The sequence below is a fragment of the Pseudophryne corroboree genome, chromosome 9 (genome assembly GCF_028390025.1).
Source record: "Pseudophryne corroboree isolate aPseCor3 chromosome 9, aPseCor3.hap2, whole genome shotgun sequence".
NCBI classification, from domain to species: Eukaryota; Metazoa; Chordata; class Amphibia; order Anura; family Myobatrachidae; genus Pseudophryne; species Pseudophryne corroboree.
In genome coordinates, this window is record NC_086452.1 from 289,223,677 (window position 1) to 289,251,092 (window position 27,416).

At 43.7% G+C, this 27,416-nt stretch overlaps 1 protein-coding gene across 7 annotated transcripts in view; it reads left to right on the forward strand.

The window, feature by feature from the left end:
* The window catches only part of SEPTIN3 (septin 3), a 490,493-nt gene that overhangs the window by 117,448 nt on the left and 345,629 nt on the right, over window positions 1-27,416 (forward strand). Inside the window, exon 4 of one of the 7 annotated variants that reach the window (XM_063940342.1) lies at window positions 3,418-3,451. The exons of the other annotated variants lie outside the window; for them this stretch is intronic. Within the exon in view, the coding sequence (XP_063796412.1) occupies window positions 3,418-3,451 (34 nt within the window). The remainder of the gene's footprint in view (window positions 1-3,417; window positions 3,452-27,416) is intronic. 7 annotated transcript variants of the gene reach the window in all.

A 27,416-nucleotide genomic window follows, 5' to 3' on the forward strand; every position in this document is an offset into this window, starting at 1 on the left:
TTGGGTGGGTGTAGCGTGTATTTACAGAATTGGGTAGAAACAAGAGTGTAGGGTAATTAGGTCACACGCAAGTGACAGATATTGGATAGTGTACGAGCATCAGGCACGGGGAAGGAAGGAATTGCGAGTTGTAAAGTATATTCATTAAGTGTGCTCCATTAAGGAGTGAATATGGGAGTATGCACTAGGGTACGTAGAGGAATGGGTAAAAGGAAGAGTGAAGTCAATTGAGTGGCAAATTAAAAATATCAATCATAGGGCCACTGATAGTGATGCAACAAGTCTTATAAAGTTGGCAATAGGTGCTGTGTAAATAAATATAATGTGTGTAAAGGAAAGGGGGGAGAGAAAGTACAAGTGCCCGCTGGTGAGGACTGAGAAGAGGAGGGGTGTGTAGTGATACTGAAAAGTTGCTGTGTCTTTTTATGATTGCACAGTGAAATATAGCATATATAATATTTATAGGAATATTTATTAAAGTATGAGGATACTAGTGAGTGTACCAGTGATGGATGTGGGGTTAGGGGAAGGGTAAAGTGAGGGAGAATGGGAAAGATAAAGAGAAGACAGGAGAGGGACATGTCAGAGTGGGGAAGGTAGTGGGGATACTCTGGGAAGTTGAAATGTGAAACTTAGTTACTGACATTAGGTCAGGCAATTGGGTTATAAATTGTTAGTGGAAACTGGAAACATGAAGTTTGTTGCCCCAGGTACCTATGGTGGTATGTTAGACTATTATGGGTCATATGGCTGTGCCTTTAGGATAGGTGGGTACCTTGGAGTTGATACACTGATGATGACCATGTTGGCCTATTCTATAAATGACTACTGATTCTGTTAATTATAAGTAAAGGCGTCCAGTGCTTGATTCAAAGGAAAGCTCCATAATTGATGCTCTCATTTAAAACCATAGGATTCAATCTGCCAAGGTGGAAGGTCCATTCAGTTTCTTTCTTAAGGAGCGCCTTCGTAACGTCACCTCCTCTTATGCCCAAATGAATTCTGTCAAATCCAAAGATTCTTAGGAGTCCTTATGATGGGAATGAAAATGCCTGGCAACAGCTGTCAGTTGTTTCATCCTGGAGAGATCAAGTGCAGAATTGCGGATGGTACCCATATGCTCTAAAATACTTTCTTTAAATTTACAACTACAGGTAATGCAATAGATCTAAGCCTGAGTATTGCAGTTGAAAAAATGTTTCAGTGGAATATTCTATCCGTATCTGTCTGTCACTGTGTTAGTTTTGAGCATTTAGGGACATGCTTTGCAATGTCCACACATGAACGAGCCCGTTATTGTATTGTGTTTCGGTCTTTCTTTCTGTAGATGACGGCGGACTAGAAGGTCTTTACTATTCTTAGATCTGTGCCAGCTCATCTGTATTTTTGTATCAAGGAGGTGCCAACTCAGTATCTAGGTGTAATATAGGGAGATATTTTTCAATAGCATTTTTCAGTAAATTTTCATTCCAGATAGAAAGTCCCTATGAACCTGATCTTCTCCTTATTTTGATAAGTACCAGGTTTGTTGTTGAAAATCAGAGATTCCCTCTTGATTCGGGTAACCTCTGAACGTGCCCGGTTCACCAATCTTTTACTGTAACCCTTTTCTATCAGACGGTAAGTTCGTTCCAAGCTCTTGATTTTGAAGACTTGGGGGTATATTCAATTGACGTCGAAAAGCTGCCGTCTGTTGAAAAGACGGCAGTTTTTGACTTTTTTAGGTCGGAAGGGGTTCCGACCTATTCAATATATTCGACAAGTCGAGGAATTTGACTTGTTGAAAAGCACGTGGATTGGCGGAATAGCTGCCGATCTACGTGCTTGTGTCGAAAACGGGGCCAAAACTGACAGGTTTTGGCCCCCTTTTCGACCATCTCACTTCGACTGTAAAAAAAGTCGAAGTGAGTGGGATGCAGGAGCAGTGACGGGGAGAGCCGCGGTCAGCCAGACGGGGAGAGCAGGAGGATGTCACAGCCACCGCTCACTGCAGCGTCCACCCGGCTCCAGAAACCGAGACCTTGCTTGCTGGTGCCGGGTGGATGCTGCCGTGAGCAGCGGCTCTGATGTAGGTCCATGGAGAGGAGGGATGGGGAGAGACAGACATACGAGGGGAGGAGACGGGGAGAGCCGCGGGCAGACGGGGAAGAGCAGCGCCACAGCAGTGGCTATAGAGCTGCTGCTGTAGCGCTGCTATCCCCGTCTGCCTGCGGCTCTCCCCCGTCTGCCAGAGGCTCTCCCCCATCTCCCCCCCTCCTGCATCTGAATTCGACTTTTGTTAAAGTCGAATTGATAATGCATTGAATACCCCAGGTGGGATCCATTCCGACAAATGAATGTCGGAATGGATCCGACTTCAATTGAATATACCCCCAGGTCTTCCGAGCAATGACATCTTAATCTTAAAAATTCACCTTTCAGGATGCTTTCGATGGGGGAAGTGTGCACTTGTTTGTTGCTGTCTATTTATGGTACAGTTCGGCTGCAAGGGTCCCGGTAGTTGATTTCTAAATATTGAAATGAAGGAAGGATACCTTTTGTTGACTGATTGTGTGCGTCAGACTTATATTGAGATCGTTGAAATTAAGAAGTTTGATGAAATCTTTCAATAATTCTCTGTCCCCATCCCATATGATGATAATGTCCTCTATATATTTGAGTCAAAGCATTACATGTTCCGTGTATTGCTCACTGGTGCCGTTGAACACCTGTGTCTTTTCCCACCAACCCAAAAAAGGGTTGGCGTACATTGGCGCGCATGCAGCTCTCATTGGCATTCCCCTTATTTGGAGGAAAAAGAGATCCTAAAAGGTGAAATAATTTTTCCTTAGGACAAAGTCCAACGTATTGAGTAAAAAGTTATTGAAATCACTCATCTCTCCCTGGTCCAAAAAAATTTGGGTGGCTTCAAGTCCTTTTTGATGGTCAATACTTGTATACAAAGCCGCCACATCTAGCGTTACCAGGAGGAATTGGTCCTCAAAAACTATGTCGTGGATTTTGTGTAGCAGATCCAATGTATCTTTCAAATATTACGGTAGCGATAAGACGTAGTCATGGAGATGTAAATCCAGGAAGTGACTTGGTTGTTCTAATAACCCTCCATTACCAGACATAATTGGTCTCCCAGGAGGTTTGCTGATGTTGTTGTGTATTTTAGATAGTAGTTAGAACATAGGTGTTTGGTAATTATCCGTTGTGCCAATGCTTCATCGATCATGGAGGTATATTCCTTCTGGAATCTCTGAGTAGGATTGTTCAGTAATTTCTTATAACAAGAGGTTTTATTCAATTGCCGAAATGCTTCCGGGACATACATTTCGAGGGGACAATATTGCTACCCTTATCCAATGGCTTAATAATGATATCCATCCAAGTCTGTAGTTCTTCTGAGGCTTTTCTTTCTTTAAATTTCAGATTCCTGGGAAAGTGATGTCTTTCTCTACTTTTGGTATGTATCAGGTCAAATTCTTATGAGACCATGTTTAGCAAGACTCTTTTTGGGGGGCTATTGTGATCTGGGGGGAAGAAGGTAGACTTACCTCTACATGGAGGTCATTATTTTGGTGTTACCTCTGGGTGCGATTCCATATAAAGCTCCGCCAATTATTCTAAGGTATCCAGATCTTCAGCTGTCAGTGTATGGTCGGTTGTGATCTTTGATTGTATGGTCCTTGATTTAGAGAATAATTTATTGAGGAGTAATTTCCTTCCAAAGATTCTCAAATCCTTCTCCCAAGAGAATCTATTGAAAGACCTCATTGGGGAAAAGGATAGGCCCTTACTAAGTACTTCCATTTGTTCAGGGGATAGTATTTTGTCTGTAAGATTTATCACTTTCAGATGTCAGGAGGTGACAGGGTCTATTGCATCTTTTTTTGTCATGCTGGGTATTTGGAGATCCTTTAGATGTCCCAATCCAAATTTCGTCTGGTGTCTCTTCTTTCCCCCTCCTCTTGTCTATATTTTTTTACACAGCACATATTGCTAACTTTATAAGACTTGTTAATTTGCCACTCCATTCACTTCACTCTTCCTTTTACACATTCCTCTACGTACCCTAGTGCATACTCCCATATTACATAGAAACATAGTAACATAGTTTTTGAGCTTGAAAAGACAATTTGTCCATCGAGTTCAACCTGTTAGTCTAAAAAGTATTACAGTATAGGAGATCACTAATTTTAACTTTGGTGAATGTTAAACCTTTATGTCAATTCCTCTTATTTTTTTTATAAAAAATTCTGGTTATTTTATTTTATTACTATAGTTCATGATTTACCCACTATAACCCTGTATATCCTTATCCATTAGGAATTTATCTAGCCCATTCTTAAAAGTAATGACCGATTCCACCATTTCTACATTCTCAGGCAGGGAATTCCAAGTACATATTGTCCTTACTATGTATACTTTCCAATAGTTTCCCCACTATTGATGTCAGACTAACCAGTATACAGTATATAGTTACCAGGATGAAGTTTATTACCCTTTTTACATTTTGGAACCACATCCACTATACACCAGTGCTTTGGTAACATGCCTTATCTAAGTGACTCAGGGAAATTCAGATACAGAGGCCTTGCTATTTCAGCATTTAACGTCATTAGAACCCTAGGATGTAGGCCATCTGGATCAGGAGATTTATTAGTCTTATTTTTTTTAAACGTTCCCAGACTACTTCCTCAGACAGATAAGTATTAAGCAATGGGCCTTTATCAATACTATTGTTATTGTTACTCACTAATCCCACAATCTGGTCATCTCTAGTAGACACTGATGAGAAAAATGTGTTCAATATTTCCACTTTATCTTTGTCGTCATTTATCAGGTTTCCCAGTTTGCTGTTTAATGGTCCTATATTCTCCTTTTTTTTGTGATAAGAGTATGCCACTCATGTCCAGGCTAATGTGAAATATGAGTCAGCTGCTAGGGATGAAAGTCCTCCACACTTCTGTTTATCATCCAAAATGGATAGACTAGTAGAGACGTTTAATCAGACATTGAAGCAAATGATCAGAAAGGCTGTGGCATAGAAAAGGATGGATTGGGACAACCATTTTCCTTACCTGTTTGCTGTCAGAAAGGTTCCCCAAGCCTCAGTGGGTTTATCCCTTTTGCGCTACTGCATGGGAGACAACCATGTAGCATTTTGGATATGCTAAGGATTAGGAACAACAGGGGCCTAGAGAACCCACCATAGTACCATTTTTTTCTCAAATGTACAAGAGGTTGGGGATGATAAGCACTTTGGTGCACCAACATGCAGAAGAAGTGCAAGGTTGACAGAAAAAAAAAATATGATACTTGTGTGATAATCTGGTCGTTCTGTCCCAGAGATAACATCTTGGTTCTAGTTTCAACCAAATAAAGCAAGCTCTTTGCTCATTACCAAGGGCCCTACGAGGTGGGGGCAAATGGTCCTGTGAACTATAAGCTTTATCAGGCAAGGAGAAGAAGGAAGTGCAGATATATCATGTCAATTATTTGAAAACATAGCATGATGAGGATTCAGTGCCAAAGTTGTTGCGTCCAGTAGAAGAAAAGTCTTTGATTACCAGAGAACCTATCTTCTCCACACAGCAAAAGCAGCAGGTGCAGGAGATGCCTCCTGTGGTAGTGGTGAAACAAAAGCCTTACCAGATCCCCAAGGCTAGGCAAAGTGTAGTCACAAGGGAGGTGGAGTGCATGAGCCAACTGGGAGTAATTGAGGAGTCTACCAGTGAGTGATGTAACCCAAATTGTTCTGGTTACAAAACCCAATGGATTCTTACAGTTTTGCAATGACTTTATAAAGTTAAACAGCATGTCCCAGTTACAGTAGATAGTCAGTCTAGTAGACAGTCTATCCGATGCTGCAGGTATGATGAACTGGTGGAAAGTTTGGACGCCAGTTAAAATTAAAGAACTCTTCGTCTCACAATGGGCTACTGGTATCTTCCTCTTATGCCCACAGCCATGAAAAAGACAGCTTTTCTACCCATGAATGCCTTTTCCAGTAAAAGTTTCTACCATTTAGTTTGCATGGAGCACCTACCACTTTCCAAAGGGTGATAAACAAGGTACTGATACTCCATACTGCCTATGTCTAGATGACATAGTCATACACTCACAATGCTGGGAATTGCATCTTCCTGAGGTTGAGGCTGCACTGGCCTCATTGAGAACAGCAGGTTTCATCTTTGTCTCTGAGAAATGTGCAGTGGCCCTAAGAAAAGTTTTTGGGGTAAATAGTTGGACAGGGTCAGGTGTAACCTCATATGGGAAACACTGATGCAGTCAAAAATTGGTGGAAGCCTAGGACCCAGTTACAGTTGAGAACCTTCCTGTGTTTTTGGTAGGTTACCATAAACAGTTTATCAGTCACTTTGTGACTAGATCATCTCCTTTAACAAACTTGCAAAAAATAAAAAACTGTCCGAATTGGCATGGCTGGAGTAAACCAGCCTTGCTGAAACAGCATGGACAGGCCTTCTTCTTGCCATTTGTACCTCTATGGTACTGCAGGTCCCCAAATTTGCCAGCAGATTCTTGATCCAGACAGAAACCTCTGATGTTGGCTTAGGTGCAGTCCTGTTCCAGGAAAGCGAGGGAGTAGAACACTCTGTATTGTACTTTAGCAGGTTGTTGTTGTTGTGGAAGTAACAAAAATAAACTTCGGCAGAGAAGGAGTGCCTAGCTATAAAGTGGGCTATAGAGGCACTCTCCTTAATCTCAGATCATGCTCCATTATAATGGATGCAGGTAACATGAGAGGTGAACTCCATGGTTACAGGTGTTTTCTGGTGATACAACCTTTTCAGTTTACAGTGAAGCATCTCCCTTTTTAAGCCCAGTGTACCCCCTTCTCCAACATAGTGCCACCCCTTCCCACCATGTCAGTGCCTATTTCCCATTCAGCCCAGTGCCCCCCTATATATCATCCACTGCCTCTCCCCATCAACCTCTATCTGGTGTCATCCATTGTCTCTCCCTGTCACCCTTTTAATGTCACCCACTACCTTTCCCTGTCTCCTACTGCCTCTGCCGTCACCTTCTCCCTCTCATCATCCACTTCCTCTCCCTGTCACCCTCTCCTTTCACACACTGCCTTTCCCCTGCATCACTATCTCGACATCCGCCTCTCTCTCCTGTTACCCTCTTCAAAGCATCACCCTCTCCCTCTCCATGTCAACTTTTCCCTGTCACCCACTGTGTCTCCGTGTCTACCATTCCTGTCACCCACTAGCTCATGGATACAGCATTCCATTTGAAGCCACGCTTATTATTGTGGGCCACACCCACTTTCCCAGGAGCGTGCTTGCCTTTGGCGCACAAAGTACCCCCAAGTCATGGTGCCCCCCCTGTCATTTTTTTCTGGATCCACCCATGTCTTCAGCTATGCCAGGCTGGAAGGGAAACACACTGAAATCCATAAGCAAGTAAGACACATACTTTTTTATCCTCCAAATTAATGCTATTGCCACATATACTTTGCCCTTGTGTCGACAAGTTAGATTATGTGGACCTGTTTGACAGAGACTGGGTAAGCTGGCCGGTGACTAGGAAGTAGATCTCAGTTAGTGACATAGTCATGAACATTTACTGTGTCATGGTTACTAGTCTGATGTCATCCTGATGAAATAAAACCACAGTGAAGAAGTCCAGAGTCAGTGTGTGCTTCCACTACACAGCTTCTTTATCATACAGTATATAGTGTGACAAGATCACTGGAAAAGTGGTGGAAGGCGGGTTTCTTACGGTCTTACCTATGTGTTTTAAAACCCCAGGAATATTGTGTTGGTTCCACTGGCAGGTTTTGCTTTTGGTAAGAACCAGATAAGGGTCATGGAGTTGGATGTGAGATGAGAGGTTGGGTCTCCATCCATTTAGGCCCAGTTTGGGTCTTTGGGCCTTTAGCCTCACAGAAGGCTAATTAGGGCTTTCAGCTATATGGGTGTGTTAAAAGGACTGTCAGCCTGATCATTGCTCTCTCACACTGCATGGAAAAAGAGGCGAGACTATATACTGTAGTATCTGTGAGAGAGAAAACTTGTATGGAAAACCAGTGAGCTGTGCCTGGTAAAATTCTCCTTGTATTTTTTTGCCAACGTATTTTATTTTGATACTTATTTCTAATTTACTACACAATAAAACTGGTTGAGGCCAGTTGCACTAAACTAACAGACTTGTGTGATCTCTCAACTGCTGCACACTGACAACTACCCCAGGAGATGGTACCGGTTGGACCCTGTTACAAATTATCATACATCCTTTGGCTGCTCCACGCCGACAGCCGTTCGGAACGTCCTCAGGAAGCTTGATAACTAGGTCCCTTTGTCTTTTATGGTCAATAAATAAAAAACACTTTTATTTAAATAAACACTGTCCACCTACTTCTGTGGTATCACAAGTTGGAGAGAAGTTGGCTGGTCTGATGATAAAGGTGGCTGGTTGGCTGGTATGATTAAAAAACTTGTTAGGTATGTGAGTACCATTTTATTTGGACAGACATTAAAAAAGGGAAATTTTGGATAGGGGATTTTCTTCTGCAGCAGTAAATTATATTATTCTGTTTTGGTATTTGGTCTATATATACACACACTTAGATCAACTGCACAATAGACTTGACAGCAAAAATCATAGTCAGCAGATGATTTAATCGCAACTTATTTAATATACATGTACCACAGCAGTATTGGGATCTAGGTGTCTGCACAATAGGCATGACATATTGCCTTTTTCAGCAAATCTAATTACTAGAGATCATTTGTTGTAGATATATATATACTAGCAGTGTCACAAGGATTATCATTATATTGAAGTTTCTGACAGTGTGAGTGACATGAGCTCACATATGCTGATTAATTTAATTGGACACTACTCCTGTTAAAATTAGAGATGAGCGGGTTCGGTTCCTCGGAATCCGAACACCCCCGAACTTCACCCATTTTACACGGTTCCGAGGCAGACTCGAATCATCCCGCCTTGCTCGGTTAACCCGAGCACGCCCGAACGTCATCATCCCGCTGTCGTATTCTCGCGAGATTCGTATTCTATATAAGGAGCCGCGCATCGCCGCCATTTTCACTCGTGCATTGGAGATGATAGGGAGAGGACGTGCAGCGTTCTCTCAGTTGTGTTCAGTGTGCTGCAAATATCTGTGCTCAGTGTGCTGCAAATATCTGTGCTCAGTGTGCTTACAAATATCTGTGCTCAGTGTGCTGAAAATATCTACGTTCTCTGCCTGAAAAACGCTCCATATCTGTGCTCAGTGTACTGCAAATATCTGTGCTCAGTGTGCTTTATTGTGGGGACTGGGGACCACCAGTATTATATAGTATTATATAGTAGAAGGACAGTGCAGAGTTTTGCTGACCAGTGACCACCAGTATTATACGTTCTCTGCCTGTGCTGCATTGTAGTATATAGTATGAGGACAGTGCAGAATTTTGCTGACCAGTGACCACCAGTATTATATCAGTACGGTACAATAGTCCACTGCTCTACCTACCTCTGTATCGTTAAGTATACTATCCATCTATACCTGTGGTGCATTTTAGTTGTTGTGCGCAGTATATATAGTAGGAGGACAGTGCATAATTTTGCTGACCACCAGTATATAATATATAGCAGTACGGTACAGTAGGCCACTGCTCTACCTACCTCTGTGTCGTCAAGTATACTATCCATCCATACCTGTGGTGCATTTTAGTTGTGCACAGTATATATAGTAGGAGTACAATGCATCATTTTGCTGACCACCAGTATATAATATATAGCAGTACGGTACAGTAGGCCACTGCTCTACCTACCTCTGTGTCGTCAAGTATACTATCCACCATACCTGTGGTGCATTTTAGTTGTGCGCAGTAGTAGGAGGACAGTGCATAATTTTTGCTGACCACCAGTATATAATATATAGCAGTACGGTACAGTAGGCAACTGCTCTACCTACCTCTGTGTCGTCAAGTAAACTATCCATCCATACCTGTGGTGCATTTTAGTTGTTGTGCGCAGTAGTAGGAGGACAGTGCATAATATTGCTGACCAACAGTATATAATATATAGCAGTACGGTACAGTAGGCCACTGCTCTACCTACCTCTGTGTTGTCAAGTATACTCTCCATCCATACCTTTGCTGCATTTTAGTTGTTGTGCGCAGTAGTAGGAGGACAGTGCATAATTTTGCTGACCACCAGTATATAATATATAGCAGTATGGTACAGTAGGCCACTGCTCTACCTACCTCTGTGTCGTCAAGTATACTATCCATCCATACCTGTGGTGCATTTTAGTTGTGCGCAGTATATATAGTAGGAGTACAGTGCATAATTTTGCTTACCACCAGTATATAATATATAGCAGTACGGTACAGTAGGCTACTGCTCTACCTACCTCTGTGTCGTCAAGTATACTATCCATCCATACCTGTGGTGCATTTTAGTTGATGTGCACAGTAGTAGGAGGACAGTGCATAATTTAGCAGTACGGTACAGTAGGCCATTTCTATTGATATATTACTAGCATATAATTCCACACATTAAAAAATGGAGAACAAAAATGTGGAGGGTAAAATAGGGAAAGATCAAGATCCACTTCCACCTCGTGCTGAAGCTGCTGCCACTAGTCATGGCCAAGACGATGAAATGCCATCAACGTCGTCTGCCAAGGCTGATGCCCAATGTCATAGTAGAGAGCATGTAAAATCCAAAAAACTAAAGTTTAGTAAAATGACCCAAAAATCTAAATTAAAAGCGTCTGATGAGAAGTGTAAACTTGCCAATATGCCATTTATGACACGGGGTGGCAAGGAACGGCTGAGGCCCTGTCCTATGTTCATGGCTAGTGGTTCAGCTTCACATGAGGATGGAAGCACTCATCCTCTCGCTAGAAAAATGAAAAGACTTAAGCTGGCAAAAGCACAGCAAAGAACTGTGCGTTCTTCTAAATCACAAATCCCCAAGGAGAGTCCAAGTGAGTCGGTTGCGATGCCTGACCTTCCCAACACTGGATGGGAAGAGGTGGCACCTTCCACCATTTGCATGCCCCCTGCAAGTGCTGGAAGGAGCACCCGCAGTCCAGTTCCTGATAGTCAAATTGAAGATGTCACTGTTGAAGTACACCAGGATGAGAATATGGGTGTTGCTGGTGCTGAGGAGGAAATTGACAAGGAGGATTCTGATGGTGAGGTGGTTTGTTTAAGTCAGGCACCCGGGGAGACACCTGTTGTCCATGGGCCGAATATGGCCATTGACATGCCTGGTCAAATTACAAAAAAAATCACCTCTTCTGTGTGGAACTATTTTAACAGAAAAGCAGACATCAGGTGTCAAGCTGTGTGTTGCCTTTGTCAAGCTGTAATAAGTAGGGGTCAGGACGTTAACCACCTAGGAACATCCTCCCCTATACGTCACCTGGAGCGCATTCATCAGAAGTCATTGACAAGTTAAAAAACTTTGGGTGACAGCGGAAGCAGTCCACTGACAACTAAATCCCTTCCTCTTGTAACCAAGCTCCTGCAAACCACACCACCAACTCCCTCAGTGTCAATTTCCTCCTTAGACAGGAAAGCCAATAGTCCTGTAGGCCATGTCACTGTCAAGTCTGACGAGTCCTCTCCTGCCTGGGATTCCTCCGATGCTCCTTGAGTGTAATGCCTATTGCTGCTGTCTCTGCTGTTGTTGCTGCTGGGAGTCGATCGTCATCCCAGAGGGGAAGTCGGAAGACCACTTGTACTACTTTCAGTAAGCAATTGACTGTCCAACAGTCCTTTGCGAGGAAGATGAAATATCACAGCAGTCATCCTGCTGCAAAGCGGATAACTCAGGTCTTAGCAGCTTCGGTGGTGTTAAACGTGTGTCCGGTATCCAGCGTTAATTCACAGGGAACTAGAGAATTGCTTGAGGTAGTGTGTCCCCGTTACCAAATACCATCTAGGTTCCATTTCTCTAGGCAAGCGATACCGAGAATGTAAACAGATGTCAGAAAGAGTCACGAGTGTCCTAAAAAATGCAGTTGTACCCAATGTCCACTTAACCACGGACATGTGGACAAGTGGAGCAGGGCAGACTCAGGACTATAATACTGTGACAGCCCACTGGGTAGATGTATTGCCTCCCGCAGCAAGAACAGCAGCGGCGGCACCAGTAGCAGCATCTCGCAAACGCCAACTCGTTCCTAGGCAGGCTACGCTTTGTATCACCGCTTTGCATAAGAGGCACACAGCTGACAACCTCTTACGGAAACTGAGGAACATCATCGCAGAATGGCTTACCCCAATTGGACTCTCCTGGGGATTTGTGACATCGGACAACGCCAGCAATATTGTGCGTGCATTACATGTGGGCAAATTCCAGCACGTCCCTTGTTTTGCACATACATTGAATTTGGTGGTGCAAAATTATTTAAAAAACGACAGGGGCGTGCAAGAGATGCTGTCGGTGGCCCAAAGAATTGCGGGCCACTTTCGGCATTCAGCCACCGCGTGCCGAAGACTGGAGCACCAGCAAACACTCCTGAACCGGCCCCGCCATCATCTGAAGCAATAGCTGGTAACGAGGCGGAATTCAACCCTCTATATGCTTCAGAGGATGGAAGAGAAGCAAAAGGCCATTCAAGCCTATACAGCTACCTACGATATAGGCAAAGGAGGGGGAATGCACCTGACTCAAGTGCAGTGGAGAATGATTTCAACGTTGTGCAAGGTTCTGCAACCCTTTGAACTTGCCACACGTGAAGTCAGTTCAGACACTGCCAGCCTGAGTTAGGTCATTCCCCTCATCAGGCTTTTGCAGAAGAAGCTGGAGAGATTGAAGGAGGAGCTAAAACTGAGCAATTCCGCTAGGCATGTGGGACTTGTGGATGGAGCCCTTAATTCTCTTAACCAGGATTCACGGGTGGTCAATCTGTTGAAATCAGAGCACTACATTTTGGCCACCGTGCTCGATCCTAGATTTAAAACCTACGTTGTATCTCTCTTTCCGGCAGACACAAGTCTGCAGAGGTTCAAAGACCTGCTGGTGAGAAAATTGTCAAGTCAAGCGGAACGTGACCCATCAACAGCTCCTCCTTCACATTCTCCTGCAACTGGGGCTGCGAGGAAAAGGCTAAGAATTCCAATCCCACTGGCTGTCGGTGATGCAGGGCAGTCTGGGGCGAGTGCTGACATCTGGTCCAGACTGAAGGACCTGCCAACAATTACTGACATGTCGTCTACTGTCACTGCATATGATTCTGTCACCATTGAAAGAATGGTGGAGGATTATATGAGTGACTGCATCCAAGTAGGCACGTCAGACAGTCCGTACGTATACTGGCAGGAAAAAGAGGCAATTTGGAGGCCCTTGCACAAACTGGCTTTATTTTACCTAAGTTTCCCCACCACCAGTGTGTACTCCGAAAGAGTGTTTAGTGCAGCCGGTCACCTTGTCAGCAATCGGCGTATAAGGTTACTTCCAGAAAATGTGAGGAAGATGATGTTCATCAAAATTAATTATAATCAATTCCTCCGTGGAGACATTCACCAGCAATTGCCTCCAGAAAGTACACAGGGACCTGAGATGGTGGATTCCAGTGGGAACGAATTAATAATCTGTGAGGAGCGGGATGTACACAGTGAAAGGGGTGAGGAATCGGACGATGAGGAGGAGGTGAACATCTTGCCTCTGTAGAGCCAGTTCGTGCAAGGAGAGATTGATTGCTTCTTTTTTGGTGGGGGCCCAAACCAACCAGTCATTTCAGTCACAGTTGTGTGGCAGACCCTGTCGCTGAAATGATGGGTTTGTTAAAGTGTGCATGTCCTGTTTATACAACATAAGGGTTATACAACATAAGGGTGGGTGGGAGGGCCCAAGGACAATTCCATCTTGCACCTCTTTTTTTCTTTCATTTTTCTTTGCATCATGTGCTGTTTGGGGACTATTTTTTGAAGTGCCATCCTGTCTGACACTGCAGTGCTACTCCTAGATGGGCCAGGTGTTTGTGTCGGCCACTTGGGTCGCTTAGCTTAGTCATAGTAACATAGTAACATAGTAACATAGTATCTGAGGTTGAAAAAAGACAATTGTCCATCGAGTTCAACCTATTTGTGGTCTCCTATGCATGATGATTTGACTAAAATTTCTGACTGATGCTGCTGTCAGCCGTTGCATTTTACCCCTATTTATAGTAACTATAATGCATGACTATGCACCATACCCCTGGATATCCTTATCCATTAGGAATTTATCTAACCCATTCTTAAAGGTGTTGACAGATTCCGCCATTACAACTCCCTCGGGCAGGGAATTCCAAACACGTATTGTCCTTACCTTAAAAAAGCCTTTACGCAGTATTGTGCGGAATCTCCTCTCCTCTAACCTGAGCGAGTGTCCACGAGTCCTCTGTGTTGATCTAACCAAAACAGGTCCCTCTTAGTCTCCGCTTTTCCAATGTAAACATGCATAGTCTTTCAAGCCTTTCCTTGTATTCCATCGTCTCCATGCCCTTAATTAGTTTGGTCGCCCTCCTCTGAACCTTTTCAAGCTCCAGGATATCCTTTTTGTAGTACGGTGCCCAGAATTGTACACAGTATTCAAGGTGTGGCCTCACTAGTGATTTATATAACGGGAGTATAATACTCTCGTCCCTAGCATCAATACCCCGTTTTATGCTTGCTAATATCTTATTAGCCTTCTTTGCTGCAGTCCTACTTTGGGTACTACTGCTTAGCTTGCTATCTATGAGGACACCTAAGTCCTTTTCCAGTACAGAATCCCCTAATTTTACCCCATTTAGTAGGTAGGTGTAATTTTTGTTCTTGTTACCACAGTGCATTACCTTACACTTGTCTGTGTTGAAGTGCATTCTCCATTTGGCTGCCCATGCTTCTAATTTAACTAAGTCGTTCTGAAGAGACCAGGCATCCTCCTCTGTATTTATAGCCTTACACAATTTGGTATCATCTGCAAAAATTGACACCATGCTCTCTAGACCTTCTGTTAGGTCGTTAATGAAAATATTGAACAATAGCGGTCCTAATACTGAGCCTTGCGGCACACCACTTAGCACTTCAGTCCAAGTTAAAAAAAAGATCCATTAACCACAACGCGCTGCTCCCTATTATCTAACCAGTTTTTGACCCAAGTGCATATTGTGCTTCCTAGCCCTGATTCTTGTAGCTTGTAGATAAGTCTCATGTGTGGTACAGTATCGAACGCTTTGGCAAAGTCTAAAAAGATTACATCCACGTCTTTACCCTGATCTAGGTTTGCGCTTACTGTTTCATAAAAGCCAAGTAAGTTGGTTTGACAGGATCTGTCCTTCATAAACCCATGTTGATTCCTTTTAATGACCTTATTGACTTCAAGGAACTTCTGAATACTATCTCTTAGAATACCTTCCAATACTTTCCCCACTATAGATGTAAGACTAACTAGTCTATAATTACCTGGTTCAGTTTTACTTCCCTTTTTGAATATAGGCACTACTTCCGCTATATGCCAGTCTTTGGGAACCATACCTGATATAACTGAATCCTTAAAGATCAAAGATAGCGGTTTTGCCAGTTCAGAGTGAAGCTCCATTAGAACCCTTGGGTGAATACCATCGGGCCCTGGTGATTTATTAATCTTTAAATGTTTTAATCGGTCACAGACTACTTCCTCGCTTAAATAAGTACCTATCAGTGGGATATTCTCATTATTGAGATTGTGTGTCAGTCCCTGAAATGGGTCCTCTCTAGTGAATACTGTTGAAAAAAACTCATTTAGTGTGTCCGCTATGTCATTATCATTTTTGCTTAAGACTCCCAACTTGTCTTTTAAAGGGCCTATACTCTCCTTCTTTAATCTCTTGCTATTAATGTATTTAAAGAATTTTTTGGGATTCGCTTTGCTTTCCTTTGCTACTAGTTTTTCAGTTTCTACTTCAGCTGCTCTTATTTCCTTTTTGCAAATTTTGTTACATTCCTTATAGTGCTGAAACGACTCTGCTTCCCCATCAGATTTGTATTTTTTAAATGCTCGCCTTTTCTTGCCCATAAGTTCCTTAATCTTTTTGTTAAGCCACATCGGTTTATGATTTTTATTCCTTTTTTTGTTACTCATAGGAATAAATTTGAGTGTATTTATAGCTAGCAGGAATTTTAGTACCTCTCATTTCTCCGTAGTATTTTTTCCTAAAAACAAACCTTCCCATTCAATATCCCTGAAAAATACCCTCATCTTTTCAAAATTTGCTTTGCTAAAGTATAGAGTCCTAGTTGAGCCAGTATAGGGCTGTTTATGGAAACTGATATTGAATGTGACCATATTGTGGTCGCTGTTTCCTATTGGTTCCCCTACTATAATACCTGATACCAAATCCCCATTGTTTGTTAATACCAGGTCTAAGATTGCATTGTACCTAGTTGGTTCCTCAATTAGTTGGACTAAGTAGTTATCATTTAGTGTGTTTAAAAAACATATTTCCCCTAGCAGTATCACATGAATCGTTTTTCCACTTTATCTCTGGATAGTTAAAATCTCCCATCACTACTATGTCTCCTACTCCTGCTGCTCTTTCAATTTGCTTTAGTAACAATTCCTCATCAGATGCGTTGATACCAGGCGGCCTATAGCATACACCCAATACTAACTTTTTTATTCCTTTTTCCCCGCATGCAATTTCTACCCATAATGTCTCTACAGTGTCTACAGTCCCCTCCTGAATATCTTCCCGTATATCAGGTTTTAAAAACGGCTTTACGTAAAGACACACCCCTCCACCCTTTTTATTTAGTCTGTCTCTCCTAAACAGTGTATAGCCCTCCAGATTAACTGTCCAATCATGAGATTCATCCCACCAAGTTTCAGTAATGCCTATAATATCATACTGTTTGCTTGCTGCAAGTATTTCTAGTTCACCCTTTTTACCAGTAATGCTTCTGGCGTTTACATACATACAACTAAGATAAGTATCTTCCCTTGCGTTAGGGACATCTTTCACCTTATGTAGCAATGATGACCTGTAATCATCATTGGTTAGTGCTTTGGTAAAATCCCTTTTAGTATCCATGTTAGTAACCTTACCGCCTGCTCTTACCCTCCCCCCAACTTCTCCCCCATTTCGTTTACTACCGCCATCCCCACTATTCTCACAGCATGACCCGTAGTTTCTAGCTAAACCCTCCCCCCAGGCTCCTAGTTTAAAATCTCCTCCAACCTTCTAACCATCCTTCCCCCCAGCACCGCTGCCCCCTCCTCATTCAGGTGCAATCCGTCACGACAAAAGAGATGGCGCCTGACTGAGAAGTACGCCCAGTGTTCCAGGAACACAAACCCCTCTTTCCTGCACCAATCCCTAAGCCACACATTTACCTCCCTAATCTCCCTCTGCCTCCCTGGACTAGCGCGTGGCACGGGTAATAATTCCGAGAATATTACCTTAGATGTCCTTGCCTTCAGTTTCTTTCCTAAGTCCCTATAGTCTTTCTTAAGGACATCCCACCTTCCGCTAACTTTGTCATTGGTGCCAACATGCACCAAGACCGCCGGGTCTTTCCCAGCCCTTCCCAACAATCTATCTACCCGGTCCGCGATGTGCCGTACCCGAGCACCCGGGAGACAACAGACTGTATGGCGATCACGGTCCCGGTAGCAGATTGCCCTATCTGCCTTCCTGATGATAGAATCCCCTACCACCACCATCTGACTAGGTACCTCTCTATCTTTTATCCCAACCGTGCCAGAGGGACCGCTCCTCTGGATGCTAGAGGGAGCAGTCTCCTCCGGCACCGTCATTTCTTCACTATCATCCTCCGATTCCTCGTCCAATCGGGCAAATTTGTTCGGGTTTGATAGTTCGGAGATGTCGAGCCTCCCCCTCTTTTTCTTCCTTCTAACTGTGACCCAACTGGCTACCTGATCATCATCCTCTTCTACCAGTGTCCCCTCCCGCAACTCCTCCACCGTTCTGTCTAAACTACGCTCGAGATTGTGAATCTCCCTCAGTCGCGTAACGGTTTGCTCTAGATCAGTTACCTGGGCTTCCAGGGCAACAGTTTGCACACACCTCGTGCAGATGTAATCACACTGGGCCGGTAGCTCCAGGTGTGCATACATCTTGCACGACATGCACTGGGTGAGGTCCCCAATCACAGCCCCTCCCATATTGTTTGTAAGGTCTAACTCCCTGTTACTCTCAAAGAAAAAGCAGCAAAAATAAAAAGTAGAAGACAAGCAATCTCACTTATACAATAATTAAGCTGGCTTATACTTATCTATCTTTGTGCGGGTCTTGGTCCTTCAATTTTATGCAGCCGTAGTACTCTCTCCTGCGGCACCTATACTCCACTTAGCAGTTGCAGTTGTTCCAGCTCACTGCACCTCCTGTTCACTCGGCTTCCAGCTCCTGGTAAAAAAAACAAAAAACAAAACAAAAAAAACAAGGCCCCTCACACACGCACAATCACAGCCCCTCTGCTACTCCAAGTAACAGACCCTCTCACTCACTCACAAGGTCAGCCCCTTGCAGCCTCACCAGAAGTTTAATAGTACTGCAAATGTGTGTTCCTGATTGTGTATTATAAAACTCACCTTTTTCTGTATTCTAACTCACCTTTTTGCTGTTTAAAACTCACACTTAGAAATCCAAGCAGCACTTAAAAAAGGCAAGCCTTTCCACAGAGCAAGCTCCAAAGAGTCTAATCACTGCTTATATAGGCTCAGCCAGCTGCTTCAGTCAGCCCCTCCTCCTCCTGATTACTCACGCCTAAGTTAACCCCTCTGGCTTTTCACCTCACACTTTTTTTTTTTCCTCCGAAAAAAAACCCCAGTACAGATATATTAAAACAAAAAAGAAACAGTATAGATACAAACAATCAGATTCAGATTTACTTTCTCTCACAATATTACTAGCCCTATATGGATAGACAGAGATCAATCAGAGTTCACCTTTTTGCTGTTTAAAACTCACATTTAGAAATCCAAGCAGCACTTAAAAAAGTCAAGCCTTTCCACAGAGCTACCTCATTGCGCCTCTTTTTCTTTGCATCATGTGCTGTTTGGGGACTATTTTTTTGAAGTGCCATCCTGTCTGACACTGCAGTGCTACTCCTAGATGGGCCAGGTGTTTGCGTCGGCCACTTGGGTCGCTTAGCTTAGTCACACAGCTACCTCATTGCGCCTCTTTTTTTCTTTGCATCATGTGCTGTTTGGGGACTATTTATTTGAAGTGCCATCCTGTCTGACACTGCAGTGCCACTCTTAGATGGGCCAGGTGTTTGTGTCTGCCACTTGGGTCGCTTAGCTTAGTCACACAGCTTCCTCATTGCTCCTCTTTTTTTCTTTGCATCATGTGCTGTTTGGGGACAATTTTTTTTAATCTGACATCCTGTCTGACACTGCAGTGCCACTCCTAGATGGGCCAGGTGTTTGTGTCGGCCACTTGGGTCGCTTAGCTTAGTCATCCAGCGACCTCGGTGCAAATTTTAGGACTAACAATAATATTGTGAGGTGTGAGGTGTTCAGAATAGACTGGAAATGAGTGTAAATTATGGTTATTGTAAAAAAAAAAAACACCCAAATCCAAAACACACCCGAATCTGACAAATTTTCAGGGAGGTTTTGCCAAAACATGTCCGAATACAAAACACGGCCGCGCAACCGAATCCAAAACCAAAACACAAAACCCGAAAAATTTCCGGTGCACATCACTAATAAGAATACGGCTATATACATTTTGGTGGACTCAGTATTCCTGATTCAACATGATTTCATATCATCAAACAGGTTATAATATCTGTGGTCACAGACACACAGTTTTGACCGTTAAAAGAATGAACCATGCATATTAAAAATACTGTTTAGTTTCTAAATTAGCAATATGTATAAATATCATAAAAATGCATAAAAAATGCAATATAGTACATGTTCAACATAATAAATAATTACAAAGCAGGAGCAAAATAGCCATTTCATTAAACAATATATATTTTTGGCATAAAAAGCTTTCACACGGAATACCTGTATATATTTGTAATATAGTCTCCTATTACATACATTAGTATTATTTATAAAAAAGGGGCAATTTCATATCCCTCATTGTGGCCTACCAGATTCAATGTATTTAAAGTAAAGATCCAGTACATTTCCCTCTGGGATAATAATTTTAAAAGGTCCCCTCCTCTGGCTCCTAATTGTACATATTCTAGGCCTCTAAAAGTGAACGTATCAATTTTGGACTTATGATATATTGAAAAATGTCTGGATAATGGATGACTATCTATCTTATTTTTTATGTTTCGGATATGTTCTTGTATGCGTAATTTTAATACTCTTTTAGTTTTACCTATATATTTTAGTCCACATCCACATTCTATAGGGTAAACGACAGAACTGGTATTACAGTTAATAAATTGTCTTGTTTTAAATTCTTTTGAACTAGACAATTTGTTAACTGTAATACCAGTTTGAGATATGCATGATTATGCAATATCATCCTTCTGGTACGCATGAAATCTCTATTGCTGGCATATACAATTGAATGAAAAATTACTGCACCATGAGGTGTTCTCCCTAGTCTTATTAATTGTAGATCATCCTGAGAGAAGCACGAGACAGACAATTGTGATACGCTCAACTGATTTATTTATCTGGTACAAAGAATACCTATCTAAAGGTGGGTACACACTGAAAGATATATCTGCGGATCAATTGATCGGCAGATATATCTATGGACGGATCGGGCAGTGTGCTGTGCATACACACTGCCCGATCCGTCGGGGACTGACGTCATGAACTGGGCGGGCGTGTACACATGCCTGCCCAGTTCAGCTGTCAATCACCGCCGGCCGCCGCAGCATGTGTACGGGCGGTCGGCCGACCGCTCGTACACACACAGCGACGCGCCAATATATCGGTAGATATATTGGCCGTCGGCTGTGCTGCGGGGCCGACGCGATACGTCTGTGAACGATGGAGTTCACAGACGTATTGGCCGTACACACTGGCCGACGGACCTGCGACATATCGGCTGTTCAAGAGAACGGTCGATATATCGGCCAGTGTGTACGGGCCTTTAGTGTTGTTTGTGGAAAGGAGGAAATCCTTGATTGTGATATGCATGATTAATATCATCCTTCTGGTACGCATGAAATCTCTATTGCTGGCATATACAATTGAATGAAAAATTACTGCACCATGTGGTGTTCTCTCTATTCTTAAAATTGTAGATCATCCTGAGAGAAGCACGAGACAGACAATTGTGATACGCTCAACTGATTTATTTATCTGGTATAAAGAATACCTATCTAAGTGTTGTCTGTGGTTCTAATTTGATGGGAAATATTACACTATGAGGCGCTTGTTTCAACTCTATTGATTCCAGATTTTTTGTGCCTCTATCCCAGTTGCGTGTGTAGAAACTGAGCAGCCCTCCATTGAGGAATCTTTGGAGTGAACGTGTAATCTCCAAACAAGATCTAATCTCTTGCATCCCTGTGGTTCCTGGAGGAGAAAGGAAGCAGCGCACTGACTTACTATTGTTTTTTCATTTTATATATATATATATATATATATATATATATGTCCACACCATGAGGCTCCAGCAGAGGCTATGTTGAAGACAGGACTGGTCCGGCACTTCATATCAACCATGGTTTACATGCATTTTCTATACAGTATATATATATATATATATATATATATATACAAACAGAAAATTCAGCACTCACCATAGCAAGCTCACTTATCCTCACCACATCAATAAATAAATGATGGGGGTTTAGTTAGTGAATTGGCCAATGCACGGAAGCCTGCAAACCGCTCGCCAAGGTACCCCACCTTCTTGCAGGTCCTACACTATCACAGAGTCTTAAAAATTGCTATGGTGAGTGCTGAATTTTCTGTTTGTATATATTTAAGTAGGTGGCCATGGGCTACATGTACCCCACCCTATGAGTGGTGAGTGCAGACTTTGCACCCCGCTTCTGGGGCGGCGAGTGCTGTGGTTTTATATTTGTTTGTATATATATATATATATATATACCTATATACTAGCTATTCTACCCGTTCTGCGCACGGGAGTTTCTGATTTTCATAGTTGTATGTATAAATGTGTGTTACAAATGTGGTAAATCTATAGAGATATATATCTGAGACATCTTAATGTAAGTAAATATTCATTTATGGTTCTTGGCATTACCCGAGGAGCACCCGTAACAGATATAGTAAAGAGTGACAGGAACATTTTTGTAGTTTATTAAATTCTACCCACTGGAGGTGCAGTCCAAATTTGGATTTGATTGTCCGTTTGGGCGTTATCATTCATGCAACACCCTTTTCATCCCCTTAAGGAAGTTTTATTAAAATTCTAATTACGTAGTTTTCCTATTTCCCACCTGAGGAATACCTATGTTAAATTTCAGCTTTCTAACATATCGGGAAGTAAGAGAATTAGGGGTCTATTTACTTAGCCTTGGATGGAGATAAAGTCGCTGGAGATATCTCCATCCAAGGCTTAGTAAATAGACCCCTTAGTGATAATTCAGTCAGTCAGTGAGTGAGAGATACTGTATGGTAAAAAGTGACAGGACCATTTTTGTAACTTATTAAATTCTCCACAGTGGAGCTGCAATCCAAGTTTTGATCTGATAGTCCGTTTGGGCGTTATCGTTCACGCAACGCAAGACACGCATCAGTATTATGTCAACTCCCCTTTCATCCCCTTAGGGGAGGTTTATTAAAATTCTAATTATGTAGTTTCCTATTTCCCAGCTTAAGAATACCTGTTAAATATCGGAAAGTAAGGGATTTATATATATATAGAAAACATCCGAATAGTCCACACTCACGTTTACAACATTATTGCTGGGGTTCATTCCAATGAAGGAGAACCATCCGGTCACCATTCCATTATATCCATTAAACAGGGGAGCACTCACCAGACTTCTTAAAATCAAATATATGTATACACAGTACTGTGAGACAACTGGTTCTGGCTTCGCAGCTCTGCAGCATACCCCGCATATTAAAACCTTTAAAGACTTTCAGCTAGCCTCCAAGCCCCGGCCACCCACCAACTTACCCTTTCAGTAGCTTATGGATAAAATCCTGGCCCCAGTGACTCTTGCCTGTCCACAGCCACACGTCAAGAGAAACGCTGGGCAGACCCCTTGAAGGCATTGTACATGGGAACATCTGCATATTCCCCAGCCTCCAAAAAAACAGCCCAGGAACAGGAGGAAGCAGACCTCCCTCAGGTATAAAGATCCTTGCTCTCCCCAGTGATATATGGCAATATTGTAGATGCCATTAAGATGACAATATTATTATTTTTTTTTTAAATTCAATAGTTTTTATTTGAATTTTCAAAGTTTACATCAACACTTCACTCAAAACAAACATAAAACTACATACATACACGGAATGCATGGAAACAGCTGTACATAAATAAGGCACATAGTAACTTTTGCGAAAATAATGTCACGTAAGTCAAACAATCACATAGTCACAGCGTCTGAGAGTAGCACACCTCTATCTTATTCCTTCCAGTATAGGCATAAGCATAGCAGAACAAGCATAATACATCTCAATACAGCTCAACAAGGCCGGCCGCGAGGGTGCCCACCCCCAAAAATCCCAGAGTGAAATAAGACGAGAGATGCAACTCAGGACCCTATCTCTCCTTGAAGTATTTAGAGTCTATCCACCTACCCCATATCGTAAATAATTTCCTCTCCACCTTCCTCGCCAGGAACACAAATTTTTCGTGTGCAACAGTTTCATTGACCAGGGATATCCAAGCCTTAATTGATGGGGCCTCGCCCGCCAGCCACAGCCGGGCTATACAGACCCTAGCTAGAGCACAAAGATAAGTAACATATCTCCTGCAGGGTGGATCTAAGGCCTCCTCGTCCACAATCAACAGTGTACACAATGCAGGTGTACATATGGAAGATGGAACACCCGTATCACACATGGTGCGTATAACAGCCGTCCAGAACTGAGACACGCCAGGGCATACCCAAATTAGATGCCAGAAGTCGGCACCCGCGGCTCCACATTTGGGGCATTGCGAGTTATGGGACCCCCCAATATGTGCTAACCTCACCGGGGTCATATATACTCTATGCAGGATGTATAGTTGTATTTGTTGGTACCTTACAGATGAAGTGTTCAAGTGGAGATCCGATGGGCTCCCACAGCAGTATTCCAAGCATCGTCTGATAATGTACTTACGTCTGATTCCCACCTATCTCGAAGAGTAGTTAGGGGATCTATATGATGCATCTGGAGAATACGACCATATATTTTAGAAACCAGGTGTCCCGAGTCCAGCGTCTGCATCATTAATTTGACCGGGGAATCAACAAGGGCTGGGGGACCATTTGGAAACTGGGCAGCCAGAGCATGTCTCAGCTGAAGGAATTGGAAAAAAAACCCTGAGGGGACATTATGTGTCTGCTGGAGTTGTTGGAATGAGGTAAGGGTCTCATCTTTATATAAATGTCCTAAAGAGTGCACTCCCCAGTTACCCCAAACCTCTCGGACCTGAAGATGACACAGTTCCGGCAGCCCGTAAGCATTATCCAGTGGGGTATCCGGATCAACACCGTGACCCTGCATCACAGAGTGTACCAATTTCCATATTAGGATGGATTGCTTAATAAGTGGCAATGTGGACATTTTGATACTACCACAAAGGGGTAGCTGTAATGGGGTACCCTGGGTAGTCATGTGCAGCATCAGCGAGTGCAGAGCCAGGGCATCGAGGTCGGTAACCCACTCCCAGACATGTGCCAACTGTGCCGCGTAATAGTAAAAACGGAAGTTGGGGAGAGCCACTCCCCCCATTTCCCGTGACCTGGTCAGGGTATCTATTTTCAACCGTGCCCGCTTACTAGCCCACACCAGAGAGGAAAGCAGCCCATTTATTTGTTGAAAGGTCCTCTGCGGAATATAAACGGGAGAGTGCTGTAGGACATATAGAAGTTTGGGCTGGAAGACCATTTCTCTAACGTCCTAGTGGATGCTGGGGACTCCGAAAGGACCATGGGGAATAGCGGCTCCGCAGGAGACTGGGCACAAAGTAAAAGCTTTAGGACTAGCTGGTGTGCACTGGCTCCTCCCCCTATGACCCTCCTCCAAGCCTCAGTTAAGATTTTGTGCCCGAACGAGAAGGGTGCAATCTAGGTGGCTCTCCTGAGCTGCTTAGAGTAAAAGTTTAAATAGGTTTTTTTATTTTCAGTGAGACCTGCTGGCAACAGGCTCACTGCATCGAGGGACTAAGGGGAGAAGAAGCGAACTCACCTGCGTGCAGAGTGGATTGGGCTTCTTAGGCTACTGGACATTAGCTCCAGAGGGACGATCACAGGCCCAGCCATGGATGGGTCCCGGAGCCGCGCCGCCGGCCCCCTTACAGAGCCAGAAGAGTGAAGAGGTCCGGAAAATCGGCGGCAGAAGACGTCCTGTCTTCAATAAGGTAGCGCACAGCACCGCAGCTGTGCGCCATTGCTCTCAGCACACTTCACACTCCGGTCACTGAGGGTGCAGGGCGCTGGGGGGGGGGCGCCCTGGGACGCAATGAAAATACCTTAAATGGCTAAAAATACATCACATATAGCTCCTGGGCTATATGGATGTATTTAACCCCTGCCAGTTTTCCACAAAAAAGCGGGAGAAAGGCCGCCGAAAAAGGGGCGGAGCCTATCTCCTCAGCACACAAGCGCCATTTTTTCCTCACAGCTCCGTTGGAGGAAGGCTCCCTGACTCTCCCCTGCAGTCCTGCACTACAGAAACAGGGTAAAACAAGAGAGGGGGGGCACTAAATTGGCATATTAATATATACAGCAGCTATATTAGGGAAAAACACTTATATAAGGTTATCCCTATATATATATAGCGCTCTGGTGTGTGCTGGCAAACTCTCCCTCTGTCTCCCCAAAGGGCTAGTGGGGTCCTGTCCTCTGTCAGAGCATTCCCCGTGTGTGTGCTGTGTGTCGGTACGCTGTGTCGACATGTATGAGGAGGAAAATGGTGTGGAGGCGGAGCAATTGCCTGTGTTAGTGATGTCACCCCCTAGGGAGTCGACACCTGACTGGATGGTCTTATGGAAAGAATTACGTGATAGTGTCGGCACTTTACAAAAGACTGTTGACGACATGAGACAGCCGGCAAATCAGTTAATACCTGTACAGGCGTCTCAAACACCGTCAGGGGCTATAAAACGCCCGTTACCTCAGGTCGATACAGACACTGACACGGACACTGACTCCAGTGTCGACGGTGAGGAAACAAACGTATTTTCCAGTAGGGTCACACGTTACATGATCACGGCAATGAAGGAGGTTTTGAACATTTCTGATACTACAAGTACCACAAAAAAGGGTATTATGTGGGGTGTGAAAAAACTACCCGTAGTTTTTCCTGAATCAGATGAATTAAATGAGGTGTGTGATGAAGCGTGGGTTTCCCCCGATAAAAAACTGCTAATTTCTAAAAAATTATTGGCATTATACCCTTTCCCGCCAGAGGTTAGGGCGCGTTGGGAAACACCCCCTAGCGTAGATAAGGTGCTCACACGCTTATCAAAACAAGTGGCGTTACCGTCTCCTGATACGGCCGCCCTCAAGGAACCAGCTGATAGGAAGCTGGAAAATATCCTTAAAAGTATATACACACATACTGGTATTATACTGCGACCAGCAATCGCCTCAGCCTGGATGTGCAGTGCTGGGGTGGCTTGGTCGGATTCCCTGACTGAAAATATTGATACCCTGGACAGGGACAATATATTATTGACTATAGAGCATTTAAAGGATGCATTTCTATATATGCGAGATGCACAGAGGGATATTTGCACTCTGGCATCAAGAGTAAGTGCGATGTCCATTTCTGCCAGAAGAGGATTATGGACGCGACAGTGGTCAGGGGATGCGGATTCCAAACGGCATATGGACGTATTGCCGTATAAAGGGGAGGAGTTATTTGGGGTCGGTCTATCGGACCTGGTGGCCACGGCAACGGCTGGAAAATCCACCTTTTTACCCCAAGTCACCTCGCAGCAGAAAAAGATACCGTCTTTTCAGGCTCAGTCCTTTCGTCCCCATAAGGGCAAGCGGGCAAAAGGCCACTCATATCTGCCCCGGGGCAGAGGAAGGGGAAAAAGACTGCAGCAAACAGCCTCTTACCACGAACAGAAGCCCTCCCCCGCTTCTGCCAAGTCCTCAGCATGACGCTGGGGCCTTACAAGCGGACTCAGGCACGGTGGGGGCCCGTCTCAAGAATTTCAGCGCGCAGTGGGCTCACTCGCAAGTGGACCCCTGGATCCTGCAGGTAGTATCTCAGGGGTACAAATTGGAATTCGAGACGTCTCCCCCTCGCCGGTTCCTGAAGTCTGCTTTACCAACGTCTCCCCCCGACAGGGAGGCGGTATTGGAAGCCATTCACAAGCTGTATTCCCAGCAGGTGATAAT